General features: G+C 33.2%; 1 protein-coding gene and 1 long non-coding RNA gene across 5 annotated transcripts in view; one reads left to right on the forward strand and one right to left on the reverse strand.

Annotated features, from left to right (window-relative positions):
• Positions 1-5,105: 5,105 nt before the first annotated feature.
• The window catches only part of LOC111503282 (uncharacterized), a 142,664-nt gene continuing 123,511 nt past the window's right edge, over positions 5,106-24,258 (reverse strand). For 2 of the 3 annotated variants that reach the window (XM_023157551.2, XM_074184368.1), the window contains 4 exons: positions 15,987-16,162; positions 11,367-11,531; positions 11,121-11,256; positions 5,106-9,301 (listed from right to left, as the gene is read on the reverse strand). In XM_023157551.2, the coding sequence (XP_023013319.1) occupies positions 9,000-9,301; positions 11,121-11,256; positions 11,367-11,531; positions 15,987-16,162 (779 nt within the window). In that variant the 3' untranslated portion in view covers positions 5,106-8,999. Of the gene's footprint in view, positions 9,302-11,120; positions 11,257-11,366; positions 11,532-13,327; positions 13,441-15,986; positions 16,163-24,258 lie in introns of all 3 variants that reach the window. The other variant, XM_023157553.2, reaches the window with a different exon arrangement.
• Positions 9,054-24,258, forward strand: part of LOC141486424 (uncharacterized) — a 186,191-nt gene continuing 170,986 nt past the window's right edge. For both annotated transcript variants that reach the window (XR_012467827.1, XR_012467828.1), the window contains exon 1: positions 9,054-9,190. This is a non-coding gene — a long non-coding RNA (uncharacterized lncRNA). The remainder of the gene's footprint in view (positions 9,191-24,258) is intronic.

The following is a 24,258-nucleotide window of genomic DNA, read 5'->3' on the forward strand; positions in this document are numbered from 1 at the left end:
GAAAATCTTCATAACATTTCATGAATAACTTTAGATCTCTTATAACACGTTCTGCAATTCCGTTTCCCCCGGGGTGATGTTGGGTAGTATGTTTAATTGTTGTTCCTATCTCATTTGCCGACTCATGAAATTCTCCAGATGTAAATACTTTTCCGCAATCAGTTACTATTTTTTTTATTTCATTCACAAATGGTATCTTAGCTAAATATTGTTTTACAGATTTACTATTTTCCTTCATTGCTTTCGCTAAAATGTATCTTGTTGCCTAATCAACAATAATAATGAATGATTTGGTTGTTTTATCCAAGTCAGACTTTTGGTGGATTTCAGCAAAATCTACATGTATGATTTCATATGAATTTTCAGAACATTTAGTGATATGAACAAAGTCAGGCTTTGGTAAATATTTGAATTTTGCTATTTGGCATGTCTTACAAGTTTTTGTGTAGTATTTGATATCCTCAGTCATGTTTTTCCATATGAATCTAGCTTTGATTTTGTAATAGGTTTTATTATACCCATCATGACCTTCTGAAGTATAACATCGTCATGATATAGTTTTAGAATTTCGTTTATCATCTGCTTGCTTTTAACTTGATATCTGCCATCTTCTATTTTTTCCTAATCTTGAGTAACCAAATTACACCAAAAAGAGTCTTCAATATTGTTGGGTATTTCAATACATAAACTCGATATGGCATCAACATCCTTCAGTTCTTTTCCATTTTTATGAGTGATCTCCATATCGAAACTTCTCAAAAATATTTGCCATCTTGCCAATCTATCTCTCAGATCTCCGGTGGATAAAAGTTGAGTTAAAGCACGGTGGTCGGTATGCACTTTGAAATTTCGTCCTTCTAAAGCAAATTCAAATCCAAGATAGAGTGGATGTAAACATTGACACGTGATATTGAAAATCCCAAGAATTGACCAGGGTCGTATTCACAAACAACATCTTGTTGATCGCAAATGCTATATCATACTTAGGAAAACTTTTTTATAATAACGAGTGAAATGTACAAGTTTTGCAGTTTAACGGGAAAAATGCAGATAATATGTGTAATATAAAAAGATTTTCATTGGATTTTTCACAGCGCACTCAAGCACTATATGAAAAGAGACGTAATTATTTCTCCATTGATACTTTTTATTTTATGTAAAATGAAAAGGAATATTAATCAAAATTATTCAACTGGATGAATTTGTCTCTTCATCAGTAGTGTCATCCCCACCAATCTGAATTATCAGTGTCTCGATTTGTGCCTCTATTATGTTATCAAGCTTCCACATCTTCGTCTCGACTTCCGATATCACATGCCGAACACACTTCTGCCACTTCTCCGCTGTGACTCTTTTCAAAGCCTCATCAAAAAGTACTTTGAGATCTGCTAATCTGAACGCGGTGTTATGCTGAGCTACAAAATTCTTCACATCCGCCCATATTAACTCGATGGGATTCAGCTCGCAGTGGTATGGAGGCAGGAGAAGGACAATTTTGTTTTGGCCTGCTGCCATCTCATCGACTATATATTTTTGGTATTCAAGCTTGCGCTCCTTGACAATTTTTAGTAGCTGTACTCTCAGCATTGTGTCTTCAAAGCTAATATTCTTTGATCGCAGCCAATTTTGGATTTCAACCTTCTTTGAAGACGTTGTCGGAATCTCCTCTAACTGTCGCGAATGATAAGGTGCATTGTCCATTACAATCACAGCATTATCCTCCAGATGGGGTAGACTATCCGGTGGATAGTCCATCTAGAAAGGCCCTCCTAGATGAGGTCACAGTTTCATCGACCCATATTTTAGGGGTAGTATGACCAGCATTAACCCAGGTTTCATCCATATAATAAATTGTTCTCTGTTGTTCCCTATAATATTTAATTTTGGTCGAATACTCTCTCCTCCATAACACAATTTCCCCTCTATCCAATAATAAACTATTGCGCCCTCGTTTTTTCCATACAAAATTCAAATGTTTCAATACTCTATGAAATGTTGACCACTTAAAACTTGGCAATAAAACATCTTCATTTATTTCTGTGAGTACTTTGTCTATCGTGGGTATTTCATTTCTGAAAAAGTACTCATGAACTTTCCTCCTGATTTCATGTTTATCAGCATCATCTATTGATTTTATAATGGTTTGACGATTCTGATTTGTATTCGGTTTGGAAAATGTATGATTTCGTTTATATTCCCGTAAAACATTGTAAATCGAAGCGCAACACACTCCGATTTTATCGGAAACGTTCGATACGACTTCGTCGACAGTCGATGTCTCAATTTCTTCCATCTCTTTCTTGAACACATTTAAAATCACTTCTTTCATCCTAACACTCAAATGTCTTTTTCTGGATCGTTTCCTGGCTGAACTCAGAGCATAGCTCACAGTGTCATCAGCAGTGTCTGTACTGGACATCTTAGAAAACAGTTTTAAACAATATACTATAACGCACGCCACACAAACACGCAAACGACTGATTACAACCCTGTGCTGGTACCGAACTCGTACCAAGAAGGCGAATTCACCAATAAACGCTGCCCTTTCCATCTGACACTGGGCGATCACGTGAACATCACGCTTCGGTTTTGTTTTGTTTTACTCTATCTTGGATTTGGATGCACTTTAGATAGGTGCGAAAATGTTTCACTGCTTTTACCACTGCCAAGCATTCCTTCTCTGTCACTGAATAATTCATCTCACATTTTAAAAAAGTATAAGAGTAATAGCTGATGACTCTTAGTTGTCTATTCTTTATTTCTTTTGGATCTCTTTGATAGAGAATTGCCCCAGCACAGCCATAATATGAAGCATCTGTCGATAATTTGTATTTCAAACAAGGATCCGGGATTCTCAAAATCGGTTCTGATGATATGATCTCTTTCAGTTTCTCAAATGAATTTTCATATTCTTGAGTCCAGATAAATTTTTTGTTTCTACATTTTAGTTCTTCCAGAGGACGTGTAATTTTGCTATAATTTGGTATAAAGCTTCCAAAATGATTGGTGAGGCCAGTAAAACATTGTAATGACTTGATATCATAAGGTCTTTTCATGCTTTTCACCTTTTCAGTGATTTCATTCTTCATCTTTCTCGTATTGCCATCGATTTCTCTACCTATAAAACTCACTTGTTGTACACAAAAAGAACATTCCTTGAAGTTTATTCTGAAGTTATTTTCATCAAATTTTTTTAAAATTTTTAAAGTAATATATTTTCACATTCTTCCAAAGTGTAACCTCCACAAACAATATCATCGATATATGCTATTACATTTTGGTCCAATAAATCACCAAGAACCTCCTGAATGACTCTCTGAAATTTTGCACTTGAATTCTTCCATCCGAATGGTAATTCATAATGCCCCTCTTCCGTTACAAATGCTGTAAACTTTCTGCTATTTTCTGTAATGCTCACTTTCCAAAATGCGTCTTTCAAATCTATTTTAGTGAAATATTTACAACCACCGAATTTTTCAATTAAATCATTTATCATTGGAAATGGAAAAGGATCTAATTCAGTTTCAATATTGATTTGTCGAAAATCGATACACAATCTATAATTTCCATCCTTCTTTGTTTTGATAACGCAAGGTGAGGCATACGGTGAAGTGGATTTCTTTATGATACCATGATTTAGCATGTCTTTGATTTTATCCTTGATCCAAACTTGTTTCTTCAAAGAGAATCTATATGGTTTCAATTATATAATTTTCGAGTTTTCCCTCAAAGTAAAATCTGTTTCATAGTTACAAGAACAAAATGATGGATTTATTATTTGAGGAAATAATTTCTCCAAATTCTCTTCGGAAAATTTTACCTTGTTGAAATGAAAAGTTCTCTTGAATAATCCTAGTTTTCTCAATGTAATTTTGCCCAATAATATTATAATAAATTTTTCCCAATGATAGGATTAATTTGAATGTTTTCGCCTCTGATTTTCATTTCAAGTATCGTTTTATGATAACATTTCGTTATGCCACCTAAACTTCTTATATTAACATTAGTATTGAAATATGGTAAGTTCAATATTTTCACAATTCTTTCACTGATGAGATCAATATCAGATCCAGTGTCATATAATATTTTCAATTGATGCCCATTAATGGACAAAATTTCTATGTTATCATGATTTTCTGAATTTGAAGAAGAAAATACGGTGTATGATTCGAAATTTTCAATTTCGTCATTGTTAACAAACTCATCACATTGATTGTAATTGCATTGTTCAGAATGTCGACCGTTCCTATTTTCTTACTTGTTATTTACTGGATATCTCGTATTTTGAAAATCTGTCATGTTTCTTTCATGTGTATGATGTTGAAGTATGAGTTGAAGTAGCTCTATTCTTGATATTATGTCTTTATAGCATATTTGTTTCCTTATCTAGTAGGGAATCCCTAATATCAATAGCGACATAACTGAATTTTCAGAGAGAGAATTGTCTGCTGAGTATAAAAACCGTTGTTTTAAATAAATATATTCCAGAATTGTTTCTTGACAGAGTTTATAATTCAGAGCTTTATCCCATTTCATTATATTATCTTCATCAATCGTCACCATGAAGGAATGTTTCCATTCCTCCCAAGAAAATGATCGGGATTCACTGAATTTTTGTTCATACCAACGAAGATAAATACCGGATAAGTTGAATCTCAAATGATGTATTTTCTGATCGTCTGTAGTCCATTTGTTGGACACGACCATGAATATATATTGTTTTATGATTTTATGATCTACAATTTTTATCTGAGGTTATTTTATGATAAAACTTACCGTTTTCCTGAAAATCGCGAAAAACCAATTTTTTTCGAGATTTTTGAACTTTGCCCTTGAACAAATTTTTTTCCAGGCATCGCAATTATTCGGAATTTGAAAATCTCATTTTTAACTATGTTTTGAACAATTACACGCGTTTGCAGTTTGTTATAAATGTATGTACCTTCCAGTGTCTAGATTGACCGGATTATTATTTGAAATAATAATTCGAAAGAAAATTATCAGGTAGTTATAAACTGGGAAAGCAACCACTTCCAATGTGTTGCACTCCAAGTCTGCTTAAATTGGAAGTGGTTCTAATTGTTTTTTCAAAATATACACACAAGTATCTCAATTAATATATTTTATTAGGAAATATTCAATAGGTATATTTACTTAATATTGTACAAATTAATAAATGTAACAAATATGACTCTAAATTATTTAGTATATAAAATATAACTGTACATAATAATTTTATCAAAGCTAAGGAATGCATCGTTGAGTGACCACTTTATTTATTATCATAATAAATAATGAATATATGAAATGTACTTAATTCACTACAACCGTTTGCATTTCAACGAATTATTAATTCTATGCATGATTAGAATTGACACTCTACTTAATCTTTGATTAAGTTTGAAAATTTTGTGCTGTACAGTTGAAATCAGTCAAAAAAAGTGATGAAGAGAAAGCAAATATATATTATTTACAATTTTTTTTTATTTATGTGATTGGTAACTTAGAACTAGCCTGTACTTTGTCGAATATAATCGAATTCTTTGGTTACAAATATTCGTGTAACATCTGAAATGTCTGTTGCAGAGGAACTCATGAAATATTGACAATGTATCATTTTATTTTCAGTTTGTTACAATCTGTATATCACCACTTGATATATGGTCATATAACAAGTGATCGAATAGAAATAACTTAGTTTACGTACATACCAACCCTACAATAGGAAATATTTGCTTATTTCTATGAATATAAATTATTTCTTGAGATTCAAACATTATTTTCAGATTTTCGTTGTATACGAAATGGATCATTCATATTGAAAGTCACACGTCTCCACCTTCAGTTAATTTACATCATAACCTGATAAGTTGAGATTAAATGACTTCTTTCGAATGAATTTCTGGAATACCAAGTTGTTTGGAAATGATATCCCCCAAAAATTGTCATGTATCTAAAACAAAGTTCTGAGTTTGACGAGATACTTAACAAATATAATTTAACCGTATTAGATTAATGTAATCATTTAAAAAAAATTCAATGTTTAAAAGATGAGAATTCATTTTACTGTTAAATATTTCACCAAAAAATAAACTTTCTTCCACCTATCTGTAACAAATAAACGAAGTAGATGAAAATAGGCGAATTCACAGAAGTTAGTTTTACAATATTTCTATTCAAATTGGTGTAAATATTGTAGAACTTCATTCCCATCCTCGATTTTTTGAATATAATATAATATAATAGAATAACTAATTATTGCGATAAAATATATACAATGACTCTGAAGTACCAAAAACTCTATATACAATAACAATAATGTCCTACAAAATTGAATGATGTTTTGGATAGAAGCAGAACTGGAAAAGTAATTTCCATGGTGAACATATTTTTTCCTAGGATTTATTTTGTACAAACAACAGTGAAAACTCAAGAATGAAAAAAAATGTTTGCGATTTACGCTCCAATATTTTTTTTTCAAACCAAAGAAGAAATGCTCAAAAACCCCCATAAAGATGTTTGAATCTGCGACCTAAGAACCAGTGTTTATTTCCAAGTGATCCTTCAAACTACAAATTTCCTGAAGAATTGACATAGATTACAGTGTTTTATGTATAAAGTTTCTACTGTGACAATTTGGGCTACCGATACTTACTAACGGATCAGAAACTGAAGGATCAGTTGCGTCAAAGAGAAATTTTCTACAAAAAAACCACGAGAAATGAATTTCAGAAAACAACATAGATTCTACCTTTCAAATGTATGATTTAATTTTTTTACTTCCCAATTTCTCGTATTTTTCTGAAACCTAATTTTGCATTAATTATTATTTAATAATCATTCAACATGGTGGAATGAACATCTTCACATTCAGATAATGAAATTTGTAAACGTTACCGTTCAACTTTAGTGAAAACACATTACTATTTTTCCGTTCATGAAACATCCTTCTGCTAATGAAAATATGATAGAACTGAATAATACTTGATGAAAATCCAATATAACGTATTCAGAAAACCCACTTTAATGTGAGATTTCCATTTGAAAGTTTACAAAACCGCAACACGTGTTTCGCTATACAATACTATTGTATAGTGAATCGCCCGAAGATGCTATTGTATAGCGAAACACGTGTCGCGATTTTATAAACTTCAAAGCGGAAATCTAACATTGAAGGGTGTTTTTAAAAAACTTTTGCTAATGGGCCAATACTTGATGAAAATCCATAACGTACTCTTGTAAAACTTGAACAGGTTACAAAACCCAAACACGTGCTTCACTGTACAGTAGATTTCATAGAAGAACCTATCGTATAGTGAAACACGTGTTGTGATTTTGTAAACTGTAAACTAAATATAAAGTATTACTTGAATTTATTTGAAGATTTTTTTCGAATCATTTTGAAGGTTTCTTCTCAAACTTCCTTTCTTACTTATTCTATATTCTTGAGTTTATATAAACTGAATTATATTTAGATTCTCAAATGTTTCATTACTTCCCACGTTATTGTGAGATTCAAAAGGAATATCCTCAAATCAGGATTTTTTTCCAATAATGGGAATATAATAACTATATATGAGAAAAGTCGTTCCGGAATAGTATTGATTACTTTACAGATGAAAACATTTTTAATTTTCGACTCCTCACTTTTCAAGTTTCGTCCCAGAAGAATATAGTTACAATAATGGTGGATTATTTACTAAATGAGACTTGATATATAAATCTATCGGTAGGAATATTTTTCAAAGATGTTTGAACTTCCATAATAACTTATAGACGGATTATATTCTCCCACTGGTTCAACTTGGATTATGGAGTTTTTTTTTGTATTCTAACATCCGTGCTTTCAGCTACTAACTGGTTTGTCCAATGTAACTCTTTTTGAAAATCATTTTGATTCGTACAACGGTTTCTTTACTCAAAATATTCTAACATGCAGCCAAAAGTTCACCTGAATATATTCTTCGAAAGACACTTTTTGTAGAGGGGTTGATTCTTCTTGATATTTTCTTTATTTTAACCCTCCGCAATCTGAGAAATTAATAAATCTAGATCAATGGAGAACATGAGTGCAATGAAAAATAAACTGAAAAGATCACTCATAAAGTTACTGACTTCTGTAGAGTCTAATTATAGATGGCTTGAAATGTTGAAAAAATGACATTTATATACTCAGCTACGAAGGCGTTGAAGGGCCGCAAATATTCTTTCAAATAAAATTGTCTGAATTCAGAGTTCAAATTCAGAATTCTGAGATTGAGGTTGAAACTAAAAGAAAATATTTCTCAAATAAGACTTCAGTCTCGTATTTTTTGTTAAATTTCGACTTCAAGGTCGGACTCTTACTAGATTCAGACTTTAAATTCTGAATTTCATCGAATTCCGACTTTGATCTAGAAATGTCATTGAATCCCGAGTCAAAACTTAGAATTTCATTAAATTCCCAGTTCAAATTGGGAATTTTGCTGTGAATTCAGATTTTAAACCAGGAGTTTTATTGAATTTCGAATTTGAACTCGAAATTCTGTTGAAATCCGACTCTAAACCCGAAATTTCACTAATTTCCGTCTCAAAACTTGGATATTCATGAAATTTTGACTTTGAACTCAAGATTTTGTTGAATTTTGACTTTGAACTCGGAATTCAGTAATTTTGTTTTCAAAATCTTTAGTGATCCTTCATCGCCTTCATACCTTTCAGACAATATATTGTAGTAGCTATTTTGCTATTACACTTTATCACATTTTCTTTCGATTTTTATTTCAGATTGTGGAAGATTTAAAACACCTAATCGTTTTTTACAATATCAGCTTTTTCAATACAGAAAAATAAATATATTTTATTGCGGATAGTATTCAAGAAAATGTTGAAATATCACTAAATCCGTTTTTTTTTTTCAGAACTACCATCATTCTGACAAAACACCATCATTCTGTTCACTCTCCCAGTTCTACGATTATCCCACTCCCGAAATTTCGGGACCAGCTAAGTAAAACAATCTACGAGGACAGCGAAACTACGGTAGGCCGATCGATGGATACATGTTCGCCGTTGATGATGACTTTGGCGCCGTTGTTGTTGAGGTTGATGATGTGGGGAGACGTCGTCGGGCTTTCTGAGGTGGTGGACGGCGGACTAGGAGTCGACGGTTGGAGCAGCGATTCGTAGTATTGAGCGTTCGACATTTGAGGTGAGTGAGACGAGTAAGGGCTCAATCGTTGATGAGACTGAGTGGAGTAGACGTAGTTGGAAGAGGAGGCTGCGTGGATTTGGTTGAGCGATCTCAGATCGTTGTAATTATCTGAAATGAGTTAATTATGACGTTAGCTTCTTAAGGAACACCTGTAAAATTGAAACCAACCTTCTCATTAGGTTAGGTTAGGTCTGAAGTGAATGGGTCTATTCGACCCTCTACCGCAACCCACAAGGGTTTATTGTGGCTCACACCCATTCGCACTCGGCCAAATAAACTCAGCTTCTTAACGAAGCCGATTAGTTTGTATGGTGAGTGGTCTTTCAGGTCAGATGGTAAGAGTACGGCTCTGCCGAACTCTAAGAAACTGATTCGGTCCCCAGCGGAGCAGGCACAAAGTATATGCTCTGCTGTTACATCATTTTCCAAACAGAGGCAACACCCACTGTCTTCCGACAGTCCAAGTATCTGCATATGATGATTCAAATGACAGTGACCTGTAAAAAGGCCAGTAATACATCGTAGTTCATCTTATTGTAGTCCAACAACTGTATGGCCAGTATGGCCAGGACGATCTGTTGAGTATTCCTAGCGAGGAGAGTCATTTTTGGCAATTTGCTACCAATTTAGACGTTGCTTGGTAGGAGCTAAGAGTTACCCGAGAATATTTTTATTGACTTGTGAGTGAGGTTGGATATATCCAATCTCTCCGCACACAATTCAGTAGCATAAATTTCCGCTTGAAATACAATCTCATAAGTTCCTAGGCAGGTAGATATCTCTGTCCTAGGTCTGCGACTAAAAACACCTGCACCCGAACCGGAAGGTGTTTTTGATCCATTTGTGAACCAACATCTGCTCTTAATATTTCCTTCTCCCGGAGGATCCAGTCCTCTCTATTCGGAAATAGTACTTTATAAGGCAGTTCGTAGTTGACAGGTGGAGGCATAAAGTCAGAGGTCATTTCCAGAATGCTGTGACTTCCAGTGGCAACCAACAGTCTGTTGCATTAAATTGATTTGTGCAATTGGCAATGTGCACAAGTCTGTATGCAGTCCATCAAGCCTCTCTCCCCAGAAAAATGTGGAGAGGAGGTAGGTCTAGAAGGATCTCCATGGCCGCTGATGGTGTGGTACTGATTGCACCACTGATAGCCAAACAAGCCTGTCTCTGTAAGCAAGAGAGCTTCGCTTCGTTTCTTCGTTTTCTGTAGATCTTTCGGCCACCAGGCAATTGCACCTTCTCATTGGTCACATCGTAAAATCCTCATGGATCATTCTTGTTTTCAGCGAAAATAATATTTCAGATAGCTGAACCTCATTCAAAATCAACTACTGAAGCAGTTATATGCCAAACTGGATAAATCACCCTTTGTATTATTTGAAAAAATTATCAAGATAATCACAATAACTTCATTGAAGACACACATCTTGGTTTGCGAGATTTTTATCATTATGTGATGTTATTTATTCACTATGTTATAATTTTACTATGTGCAATGTGATGTTTTTCTTATAACAACCTTGGCTCCTTATGCATCCATGGGATCCGCTCAATACTCAAACCTTGCTTCCAGAGTCCAACATTCATGATTTAGCCTAGTCTCATCAGTGGTGCTATAGCTATAGCACCACAGATGCGAACAGCACGAATGCTTTATTTTTGGGCTCTGGATTCATAGTGTTGACTACTGGCAGAGAACTAATCTGAAATGAATGTCGAAGCTTCAGTTTGCAACAGACGTTGATTGATAAGAATTTGAGGTTTTCTCTAGATCCCATAGTTTCTTGTGATTCAGCTAGTTTCAGAATCTATGAATTATATTTGAATCTGTTTTTAATTTCGAACCTGATACTTGATACAATAACTGATATATTTCTTAGTTAAAAATTTCGAACAAATTCAAATTCAATGAATGAAATCTTACCTAATGCATTATGTTCCAATTTCACACCTACGTCTTCCATCTTGATTGATTGAAGGGATGAAGTCGTGAGATTTCTTGGCATTTGATTATTGCTTGAATTACTTTCTTTACTACCTTTTGGTTTCCGTTTTCTGGTCTGAAAAATGCAAATAAAATTATCTTTATGAATCTTCATGTGCAAAAGTCATAAGAATAGCCCAAAAATGGTACCTCGTAACCCCAAAGAAATACAAAGGGAATTATCACCTGTATACTATCTTTTTTCATGGACATGGGCCTGTTCACATTGTGAAGTTTGTAGTAGAGACCACAAGCGTTACAAACTGGCTCTCCAAGAGTATTTCTTCTCCACAAAGACGTGGTGCTGGTGTGGCAGTTCGTACAAGTGAGACCAGCACGTCGAGATGCCGACTAAAAAAAAGAAGAAATTATATAGATAGGTGAACAAATATTTTGCTAAACTTTCACATGTTTGAGATAATTTCAAAAGCAAATAAAAGCCTTGTTACATATTTTCCGAAGATTTATTAATTCTCAATTTATACTTCAAGAAAAAGTTGATGAAGTCAACATTGATACAAATGAAAAATTTTGATTAAAGTCGATATTTCAATCGAATTCAAACATCAATTTGAAGAAATACGAGTAAGATGGACTAACAAGGCTTCTAAAAGCTTTATTTTATTGTGAATAAAAACTGTTACTTGTAGAGATGTTAGTTAAAATTATGTTAAAATTATGAAATTTCTTTTCAATTTGAAAAAGCCCTATTGCAAAACTACGCAACATGCACATGATTAGGTATATTTTCCTGTGTACTTTCGACATGTTCGACAGCTTTTTTTACTGTGAATATGTAGAGAGTCAACAGGAATATTCTTTTAGTAAAACCTTTTTTTACAAGTGAAACAGACTAATACATTGCTAGGGTATTATGGGGCTGGAAATACCAATGTACATCTTCAGATACACATAAGGTTAGCTGAGAGCTTTCAACTTTAAGTAAAAATTGTAATTTTTTTTTTCGATTTTAGGGTTTTGACAAAGTTTATTTCATGTTAATATGTAGTCACTGTACAGCACACAATTAACAGACAATTATGAAATGAAAAATTTACATTACTTGATCATGACTTTAAAGAATTTCTGAACTAAGTGAAGGCATTTCTAATTTTTTGAAAATAGATTGTACTGAATATTTTCAAAATTTGGAAGGAAAGGTTTTGGCTTTGTACTTCTCCATCTCGATACAAAAAAAATGTGGGAAATGAATGTCATTACGTACTGTCATCGATGACATGAGTAGATTAAACTCATTCCATGACATAAAGTCGTGATTTTATGAGTGAATTGAGTGATTTTCTTATGTTATCCAGATTTGGTACTGCAGAGCAAGTAAAGGCAAGTGTCTTACGGCGAAAAATCGGATGTCTACCAGCGAGGATGACAGGATGACTATATTGTGTAGCAATCCTGTGAATGATATCTGATTCGATTCCATAATGAATGTTTAGAACACAAACTGAATAGACCAACGTATTTTTTGTATAATTTAATGTTCATATGAAAGTATTTGTTTCGAAAGTGTTTTTCTTTCCAGTTTGGGTCTGAAAGTTACTTCTTTGCATGCTCTAAACATATTTCTGGAGAGTTACTTTATTGAAATTGATTACTTTCTTTCTTTCTTTTTTTTCGTATCGAGATGGAAAAGTAGAAAGCCAAAATCCAAAAATTATTCTCTCCTAAAAATATACCCCTTTCAATTATCAAAATTATTGTGTGTTGTCTGGAAATCTGGAAAAATACAAATCCATAACACCATGACATGGTGTTATTGATTAAAATAAAATTTATGAAAAATTTCATCTAAAAAAAGTCATGATTGTGACGCACAAGTCATATCACTACCACAAAGGCGTAGCCAGAATTCAGAGGGTACAGGGATGAGATATTTCTCTCAGAATGAGATTTTGTTTTGATTACGAGTTGAAATAATGTTCCTTACAAAAACAATTATCGCATAAAAAGCAACACTATTCTTTTTTGGGGGGGGTGAGTTCTGAGTCCTCTGAACCCCCTAGACTACGCCCTTGCATTATCAACGTCTTGAATCGTCCTACTAAATAGCGAAGAGATACTACAGAAAGAGATAGAATATTAGCGATAAAAAAGCGGAAAGTTTGAAATAATTTGAAACTGGAACCTACCAAACGTCGATTCGATTTCTCTTCGGTGGTGTGCACGGGGGTTCGAACCCCATTATACCCATAGTAGTTCTTGTAGTAATCAGGAACACCCCCGTGGCCTGGCTCTGCCGCCACTGGAAGGCAAAACAGGGGTTAGATTTGTTAAATTTTTTGTCAATATGAAAGGGAACCGGCTTTAAACTTTTCAATTTTTCGCAGCAGCTTTGCCTCGCACATCGGGGGTGTTTTTTGTGTAATTAATGTGATGCGTTATGTATTTGTGACCGAACGATGTGAGTTTTCGTTGAGCAGCAACATAATGGGTACATATATGTATTACCTACATGTTACTATCCAAACTTTCTTTTTTACATAATTCATAATGGACTAACTTTATTGCAAAATCATTGTCAGTATTGTAATTTCACTGTGCATAAAGAATATACTTTTGTATTAATGGTGACTGACGTTTTTGATGGAAGTTCTACGGGGCATTCATGCAGTAACGTTGAAATTCATTACTAGTCAAAAAAAATTGATAAAAATTCCTAAAACACATCAATTTCCAATTATAAAATGCTAACATTGAGCAGCATACCTTTGGAACTTTCAAATAGAAATTGAGTTCGTGTGATAGCTCATTTGAAGGGGTGTTTAATTCTTTATACACATTTTTTGGTTTCCTGTGAATTTTTTGTTCATGCCATTTTGTAACTATTTTCTCTATAGCAGACTTGGGATGAAAAATAATCAAATGAAAACAATCTTACTTCCAATACAAAATTTGTGTAGCACAACTGGAAAAAGTATTGACTCTGGAACTGAGATAATTCGTCGAAGTGGCGTGCACCATAAAAAATTCAAAAATCTTAATTTTGTGGATAGAAAAAAACCTTTTAAATGTGCTGTCACACGAACACATTCGATTCAAAACTTTCTGTCACTCCAAATGAGTTAACATTATGTCTGAATACTTTCATTTTATAATCATAAATTGACGTGATATGTATGATTGACTTGTTTATTTTGTAGTAATTCATGATTTCTTTGATGAAATGAATAAAAACACTTTTGTCTATGGGGTTAAACCCAAAACCAGTCGTATGAATAAAATTAACTAGTGGTAATTAGACAAAAATATTTTTATTCATTTGATCAAAGGGAGAAATTGACGTGTTTCCGAAATCAGTATTGATATTGTTCATCTAGCTAATTATGAATTCATACCGCACTTTATTGACGCACTGTATAAGAAGTTTATTTGATTCTAGAGAAGCAGTGAAATGCATATGCTCAATTTACAAATTGAACAAAAGTGTTCTTACGAAAACTACACAATTTCAAAAAACACCACACAAAATTTCCCACAACATTCAGGTTTCATTTGGTATTAAATATTATCTGATATTAACGAAATTATAATCTGAAGACAAAATTCAAATGAAACCAAAATCATCGTCAATGAACATGAATGAACTGAAGCCCAATGACCCAATATCACCGCCATTTGGTTTTTCTCAGATGGTACTCGCCTGGATTTTCGAATGCAACAGAAACATGTTAACAAGTTGCTATGACTATTCAGTACACCATTCATTGAAAACTAGATGAAAACATTATATACAGCACCAGTCGTCATGCTCTATTATCACTTAGGATTGTTTTGGAACATTGCATTCTTGACACAACCGAGTACCATTGATGGCGTCTCAATCAGATTGAAGTGTCTTGTAGGGTTTGGGTCCTCAAAAACTATTATTCCCCACCTGATGAACGAAACAAGTTATTGAAGTTTTTCCAAATATTGAAGAAAAAGGATGTCGAAGAAAAAGTACTCATATCATGCCTAAAGCAGTTTTTCTTCAATTGAAAAGTTATGACGTATGAATTCTAGTCTTTCTATTCCTCTTTGAATAGGAAACTGTTGGGAAAACAAAAAGAAAAATTTAAGATATATGAAATGAAACCAAATATAAACTTCAAGGATTGGAAGAAATATGAATCTGAAAAAAAAACTGAAGTAGATAATAAACCAAGTGAGAAGTAGATTATTGGATAGCAAAATTGTGACAGAAGAGGTCAAAACGAGATCCAATTCTATGAAAAACAATAATACATGGAATGGAACTTTACGTTTGGTTGATAAAATACAGCATTTGTTATACAGGCAACTTCTTTAAATTTTATTTTGAACCAAATGTCTTCATTGAACTAGCTGTTTTAGTGGTATATTGTTGGACATAAATGCACAATGCCGTTATCAACTTGCTAGTATCTATCCATTCATTTGCTCTTCTTGGATTTGACCTTATATTCTGTATTCTAAATCTTCCATAGGTGACATAGACACTGGTATAAAGAGCTATATTTATAGCGATATATTCATAAAGTATATTGAAGAAAATTTCTGTTAATGACTCAAAAGTAGATGATAGGTAGGATCCAATGTTATAGTGACTGAAATTACCACTAAGTCTATCCAGATGTAAGAGTATCCTCAAAAAATTTTCTTAAGCATGCATTAAAAACATCAGTTTGAAAAAAATCTACGTTTCGATTCAACTTCATCGAAACGTATTCCACAATAACATGCAGCCGTTGCAATGAATCCCCATTATCGTTCGGTCACACAAATGATTCGATGATTAAACACCAAAAATAAAATACTGAAAAAATGTACCAATCTGCGAGGCTGCTTGACAAGAGGCCGATTCATGCCGTTCATCTTGTGGTAGAGGCCGCACGCGTTGCAAAGATAATGGCCGGTGCCGTCTCTGCGCCACAACGGGGTGTCGATTGCCCCGCAATTCACACATTCCCTACCTTCGGTGAAGTACTCCGCCGTGCGGGGATCAACTGGTTAGCAAAACATCAAATTTAGGCACTGCTGGAAGTTATGCGGACACACAACTTCACACTTTGGTCAAATTTTTGGATCAAAAATAAAGTTTGTTTGAATCAAATAGACTAGTTGTTTCAATCAAGTCATTCAATATTTAAATCAAGTAAATCAGGTTTTTGAAACAAATAAACTATTACTTAGTTCAAGTATATCATAATTTTTTCAATTCAAAGGGAAATATACTTGTGTCGACAATAAAAAAGTAAAATTGATTTTTTCTGACATTGCTCTTCGGCAATAGAACTAGATAAATTTGAGAAAAAAACATTGAAACACTTATGGAATTTTTATTTCAAGATTCTCTGTGTATATTATGGACCTGATAACGAAATAAAGTGTGACGTTGCTAATCCAGCCATGAAAAAGTATCCACTTTAACATTTTATTAATGTAAATAACTTTTCAATGGAAATAGTGTCTAACTAATGTCGGATAAATATCACAAGTACTTTAAGTACTACTGGAACCTTGACAGATACGCAAATTCACACCTAATTTATTAAGTAGGCACATTGAAGTTTATTTGGATCAACTGAACAGGTTATTTGAATCAACTAATATTTTCTTTGAAACAAATAAACGATTATTTGAAATTAATAGAATATATATCCATTGACATTCTGCCAGTAATATTATTTTTTCTTTCGGCTTGTTTCGAGAATGATAGAATAAAAAAATTATATTTCTGGAAAGCAATCATGATTTCTCCTGAAATTAAAACAATCTAAGAATATTTTAATCAAGTATTTCTATTATGGACGTAACAACAAAGGGGAGTGTGAAGTTGCTGATCCAGCAAATGAAGAAAAAGTATCCTTATCTGAATTTTATTGAATGCAGATACTTTTTCAATGGAAATAGTGAGACTTGGGTTGTATATTACAATTATAGATCAAAAGTGTTCTTGTGTTCAGCATATGAGATGTCATATAACGATTAGGTTATATTAATTGCAGTACAAAAATTCTGAGCATCTAGCATTTTAGAATACGCAAATAGTGAAAAGTTTCAAAATTTCAGCGATATTGGCAACAAAAAAATGTTTGGTCATATTCCTTGAGGAACCCCAAAATAATATGTACATAAGTTTTTGCTCGTTCCAAATAACTTTAATTGTTTTCAAATTCTGAAAGTGTTTACAAAAAAAATAACAAAAAAAATGTTCTGAATAGTCGCGCCAACATTACTCTAACCTTCCTTTTCTTATTTTTCATAAGTTAAACATTGGAAACATCAATCGATCAATATCAAGCAGTTCGTAGCCTACTCGATTTTAATAATTTATTTCGATGTTTCTATAATACGCCAGAGCCCGTTTCAAAACAGGGTTATTCACTTCAAAATATTAAATTTCGTCAATAAATTTCGTGTTCCATGCTCTGCCAGACGCACTATTTAAAATTCAATATTGCCACCATAATTCATCCGGCCGACCTCTTCAAAACAGATGCAACGCGTTTCCTATAATAGTTCGGAATGGAAGCGGCCGCTTGAACCATTACTCAAAGTGCACTTGTATACACTTTTTAGAAAAAAAAAAGTTTTTGAAAAAGCTTGTCGACTTTTCTGTTAGTGGAGTTTGTATATCTCTAATAGGAGATTTAAAAACTGTACATGAGTAAATTGATGCAATTCTTCAAATCATGTATCCAGAAAGCTTTCAATTTCTTAAACTTGTTCTTTATGGACAGTTGAATGCCGCAAAGTATTCGTGGTTCACTCCAGGACCACTGATGAGACCCAAGGCGGATTGAAACAGCACTATTCGGAGTTTCATCACGAATTCTTTTTCTATGGCATTTGGATTCACCTAATTTGGCCATTTACTAATGAGAGATTTGTTTACTCATTACTTTCTAAACCGATATATGTAACTGTTGACAAATCGCAACCAATAATCATATCTTCGGTGAAAAAGAATATAGAATAAAAGAATACAAGTTTTTGGTGGCAGAAGTGGGGCAAGTAGTTTTGAAGAAGACGACGGAAAATTCTCTAGTAACTCTTAAACCATCATCGATAAGAAGAAAAACAACATCATAAACAAGAAGAACAAGAGCAGATGACGACTGCTTCAACAAAGGCTTGAAACTAAAGAGAGGGCATGCTGAAATATCATCAAAATGAAAGTTGAATCATCAGCAGTTTCTTCAACAGCTGGACAACAACACAAAATCCAAGAAGACGAAGGTGAAATTAAGGAGATTCATGAAGTTCAGCAAGTCGAAGGTAGATAGATAAAAAAGCAGGTACACCGTAGTGGGATACATAAATCTCACCAATAAGCAAGAAGGATCTTTCATTGAGAGTACAAAAGCTCCATGTCTAACTTTAGCCTTCAATATTCAGAGCAATTTTTTCAGGCCATATATCGATGTCAGTTTGTAAGATCAGTCAGCACCATCCGTTACTTGAAATAAACACCACTTCCACGAGTCTACAAGTCTAGTTTCAGATATTTTTCATAATATTTTAATGAAGACGTGAGGATTGATAACTCAAGAACTGAATCCATAATCTGAATACCGCTTTGTCCTCTATAGTTATATCCAAATATCAAATATCGGCAAGCCCAAAAATTAGGTTTACGCGATTTAACACCAAACAGAGCTATTTCGACCTTCAATAACAATTCAATTTTGAATTAACACGAAACAATTCAGTAAAGATATTGGATTTTTCTTAGGAGTCTTTTGTGCAGTTCCACAGTTTTAAAAGTTTTCAAGACCAGACCTAAAATACGGTTGTTTTGTACAGATTCAATGTGGGAAGCAATAGTCATTTTCTGTCCCAAAATCTTTCCATTTCATCGTTGAATGAAACGAAAAATATTTTTCCAAAATTGCCTGCAGTAATCATTTAATCTATTCAGATTCAATTGCAGAAAAAGCTGTCACGTGTCCACGGTGTTGAAGTTAAAAGTAACATTTTCATGTCAATCTGTATAATTTTATAAATAAAATGGCCGATATTTCCTGAAACATTGTCAGCGAAATAAAAAATTTCGGAATGTATCACTTTTACGAAAGTATTTCACCATGAAATAACTTTCTTTTCCTTAACATAGTTTATGTCTGTTGCCGAAAAATTGAAGAACAAGTTTTTCGAGTCCCTTTCTATTATTGTTTTAAATATTTCGGTAAATAGTACCTATCGTATTCATCACTTGGGTTAACAGGTATAAACATTTGAAATGCATTTCTGTAGACGCAACATTGGTCATAAACACTCGGACCACCTTACCTATCTGGCTATTACAGACCGGAAACGAGCCCGCAATTCTTTTTTATTATATGAGTGTTTTGATCGGCAAGATGAAGTGTAGGGAAATGACTAATTGCAGATGTGTTTACTGAGTTGGTGTTGGTGGTGAATTTTCTTTAAGTTTTGCAGTCAGATATCATGACAGAAGAGGTTTTTGATAAAAGGAATTGACTCTTTATATATTGAGAGATAAGAGAGATAACTACAGAGAAAATTTTCATTTGACCGATACAAACATTGAAGAAACGCAAATTTTCTTTGTGAAGTAAACGTAAGCTGGCAAACTTACGTTAGAGGAAACGTGAATAAAAACATAAACTACGCACACATTACATGAAACTAAATTTTCCAAATAATGCTTCCAGATAGATTTTATTTATATTCTACAAATTCCACAAAAAAGCTGACCTGGCGTTTCAATCGAATGGTTAATGAACTAACCACCAAATTATCAATAACTCGATGATTTCCTTATAATCTGTGAGTGTTTTATTATGATCAGAAGGTATTTAAGAAAATTTAGAACGTCGATTCAATAATTTATTGTGGTTCATTTTAACTAAAGAAATATTTAATTTTCGCAAGTTATGCTTTCAAAACAAATAAAACAGTTCAAAACTATTTTATTCGCAACCAGATTCCTCACTTACACAGGGCGGAAGTAGAAAGTTCGCTTCTCTCTTTTTTTAAACAGGAAAACATATCAAAGTTGGATGAAATTCACGTAAAAAGGCATCATTTTCATTACCATTCAGTAAGAAAGTTCGTCACTCGTCACCAAAAGGCAGTATCAACTTTTTATTGAAAATGTGGGTCTCGTTTTAGCTCATTGGATAAGTATTTTGATTCTCTATCCAAAACTGTTTTATGTTTCGGAATCAGATCGGCCATTCCTGAGTAATTAGCGTCTTTTTTACTAGTTACTAATTCGTTTCGAGAATTTGCAAACGAACGAAAAATACCATAATTTCAAAAAAAATAAATTCAAAACTTAATCCAGTTTGAATAATTGAAAAACACAAAGAAGGATGAGTGTTATCAAAACCGACGGGTAGGAACGGTTCCTTAGAATGGCCCGCTAGCTCACCTGATTTAACTCTCCTAGATTTTTGTGTGGATTCATGAAATTTAATTGAAATTCCACAACTATTGTCTATTCCATTCCATTCCGTAATGTAAGAAATGAATTTGTAAAGAAACTTTATTTCAGGAAGTGAATAGTGAACGTTTTAAAGATTCATTGGTATAAACCGGAGGAAAACTGGAATATACTTGTTGTTTCTTGTAGGTACGTTTCTTAAAAAATAATTGTTTGAAAATGTCCTTATAGGACAAAACTGCAATAACAACGTTAGTTACGAATAGAAGTGGAAAAAAAGTTTTATTTTTAATTTTTCATGAAGATCTCCTACCACGTAGCGGCTCACTCCCCTATTGTCTTTCTTATCAAAAAGTACTGAAAATGATCCCCTTTTATGTTAATTGTGTGACCTCAATATATTATCTGTATAGTAGTAATACAGTGTTTTTCCAAAGTTAAGAATCATTGGCAAGTCGGACAGGTCCATTTGTATTTACAATTTCTAATTTGGCAGTTAGGGGTGATTGCGAAATGAGAGGTTGCATTTCTAAACTTCAAAAATTGAAATGGTGGAGTAACCATCGTGAACTGCTTTGATACATAGCATCATACAACAAAAAAAAACGTTTGTCAAAATCATTTGATACATAACGGAGATTTTCATTTCAATGTATCTAGTTTTTTCCCAGAATTTGGTCGCCAACATTTTAAAAATGCAGTTAGGAACTACTTCAAACAAATTTCCAATCGGTGGATTGGAAAAGGGTTTACTGAATGATCAACAATATAACCAGCATCAGCCCACATTTGATTATTATCATTATTTTTTATCGGTTGGTATTCTCGCTTGACCTCTAGCACATCATTCTTCACATAAAACTATGAGTTCATACTTTCTTTTGACGAGGTGTTGCTGCTGCAAACATAACGAGTATAGTAGGTACATTTTGCACCATCTGTCCTCTTTCATCGATTCGAAGAGTGTCTAATATTTTTTTAAACGGCACCACATTTGGGTACTTTTTGTTATTTTGATTTGTCAGTGTGCTTATCTAGTAATAGTTGGTCTGTTAAATTCTTTTCAGCTCTGCTGTGTTTTGTCTTCAGTGTCCGGTATTGAAAACTATAGCCATTAGCGTAGTTTCAATATTGGTCATAATTTGTATTCTACAGAGTCTGTTTGGATTACCATGAAAGAGTATAAACGTACTTCCAATTTTGATGCTTCGGGTCTCATCATTTAGATCTCCTTAGACCCTTTTAGATGTTCTAGCAGTCATATTTCTACTACTCTGTTTTCATTTTGATGTGTTGGACCTTGCAATACTTCTGTTCTCATTAAGTGTCATTAAGTCTAAAGTACCTTCAAGGTACCAGTACCAGTACCAGGTTCCAATCTTACGTATCATGGGTGTTGCTGTGGGTATATTCGAAAAGTTATCCTGTATTGAGATATTCAAAGAGGGATTAAATAAGGAACTATAAGTAATATTTGTGCTAGAGAATTTACTAATTCACCAGTGCCTATAATGAAAAGCATATGTATGTACGTATATGCAGCCGTTTACGATATTCATAACATCCAAATCTCAATGTGAACATTAGTTGTCCTCTGGTCCATTTCCGAACTTCGCTAACCATCATGTCCATACGTTTCACAAGACGATGATTCAATCTCGAATCTCACTTTGACCGATATATCTAGTCACAACAGACCGACGAACATTCCAAACTTGACAACATCAACAATAAATATTTAGCAGCGTGAAAATAATCGCACGAATTTGCACTGTCATGAATGTAGTTCTCAGAATTGGTTGAAAGCAAAGAGACGCTAACTCCATGGGAATCGAGCTTTTCTCGTTTACTATTTCTTGAGAGAACAGTCTCGTGAATGACCTAGTTTGGTTTTTTGCAACGAAAGAAGAACAAATGATTGTTTATATTTGTGAAACAGGTGCCAAACAAGTTTTGATTTCTTCAAAAAATAAAGGGAAGAACCATGAAAAGTCATTTATTTTTGGAAAAAAACTCTCTCAAATAGGAGTCGAAAATTCCAGTACATATTTTCTGAAAGTTCCGGACTATTCTCGAACATTCCACGATATTCCAGAATGTTCTGGAATGATGTGAAATGCTTTCCAATTCAAAAGTTCGCCATCCAGGTGAAAACGAGTACTTTTCTCACAGGTGGAGGATTGAGAGATACCATGTATCTTCCTTGATCATTCTACAATGATTTGGAATGTTCAGGGATATGTCCGAACTTTCCAAACTATTTCAGAACATTCCACAACATTCTAGAATGTTCCAGGCTGTTTTGTAATGTTACGATTTGCTTTCGAATACTCTTGACTATTCTAGACTGTTCTAGGACTTTCTAGAGTGCCCTAATATAGTCAAAAGCACGCATTTTATGTGAAACCTCTCGAACCTCATGAACCTTTCGAAATACTTATCTTACAAAATCTTATTAAGTTAATAAAAAAAAAATTGAATTTATTTATTGAATTAGAATTCCCTAATATACAGGTTAGCTAACTTAAAATTTAATATAATCAACAAAATTTATATAAATAATACAACTTTATATACATACATAATTTGAACTGAACAAAAAGGAATATTTCAATTTCCATCATGAATATATTTTAACAGTTCGCTCTTGAAATTCTTTAATGATAGAGTAGATTTAATTGAATCAGGTAAATCATTGAATCGGACAAAACCTTTAGAAAATAAACTGCTCATACTATTTCTTGTATTTGTTCTATTCATATGAATGTGACTGTTGTGCCTAGTAGAATGGTGATGAATGTCCTTATTGAAAGTTATTAATGATAGCAATGAATCTTCAACATTGTTACTGAGTAATACTAAGTAGGTATACCTATTCTATATTCCAATAGGGAGTTGAAAAATTGCTCTCTATAGAGATTATTCAATTAACTTTTCCGGAGATACTCGAAAAAAAAAATTCGAAAATTTCCTTGACCTTTAATTTTTTTAAATTTATCTAAAAAGATATTGAGACGTGAAACCCTTCTTCTTTGCCATGTTTCAAGTTGTTTAAGATGGTGTTTTCAAAATTTCATTCCGACGTTTCGTCTTCGAGAAACCATCACTAATTTTAATTTTTCAAATGGAGCGGAAAAATCAGCCGGTGTGAGTTATAATTTTTACTAGAATCACCATAATGTTCAATGAGACAATTTTGAAACATCACTTGAAAAAAATCTGCAATTGGTGTTATTTCTAATGTATTCACTTTGTCCGATTATCCTTGCTGGCCCTCCTTATCTAGGACACAGTGTATATATTTCGACTACTAATAAAAATCAACTTCGAAGAATGCAATGAATTCCATTTACTTTATTAGATTTTAATGTGTTCGTCAAAATGTATAGAAACCTTCGTTGAGTGTGTTTTGATCGTAATGATATACTTTCAATCAGACTCGTTTTGAAATAAGTTTGACAACACAGAAACGTTCGACATCAAAGAAGTATATTGAGACTGAAATATAATGTAAATTTCACAGACTTATCTCATCTATAAATCTGTTACTGATAAATATGTTTGCCCAAATGATTATTCCGGGAATTTCTTTTACCCGATCGTCCTGATACTCACGTACGAGATCTGTTCAAAAAATTATGTGAACTTTCATTTTTCTCGAAGAATATCCATTTATTCATCATTATT

Source organism: Leptinotarsa decemlineata, unplaced genomic scaffold (genome assembly GCF_025532065.1).
Source record: "Leptinotarsa decemlineata unplaced genomic scaffold, Ldec_3_MD MMD2_tig00026354_RagTag_RagTag, whole genome shotgun sequence".
Classification (NCBI taxonomy): Eukaryota; Metazoa; Arthropoda; class Insecta; order Coleoptera; family Chrysomelidae; genus Leptinotarsa; species Leptinotarsa decemlineata.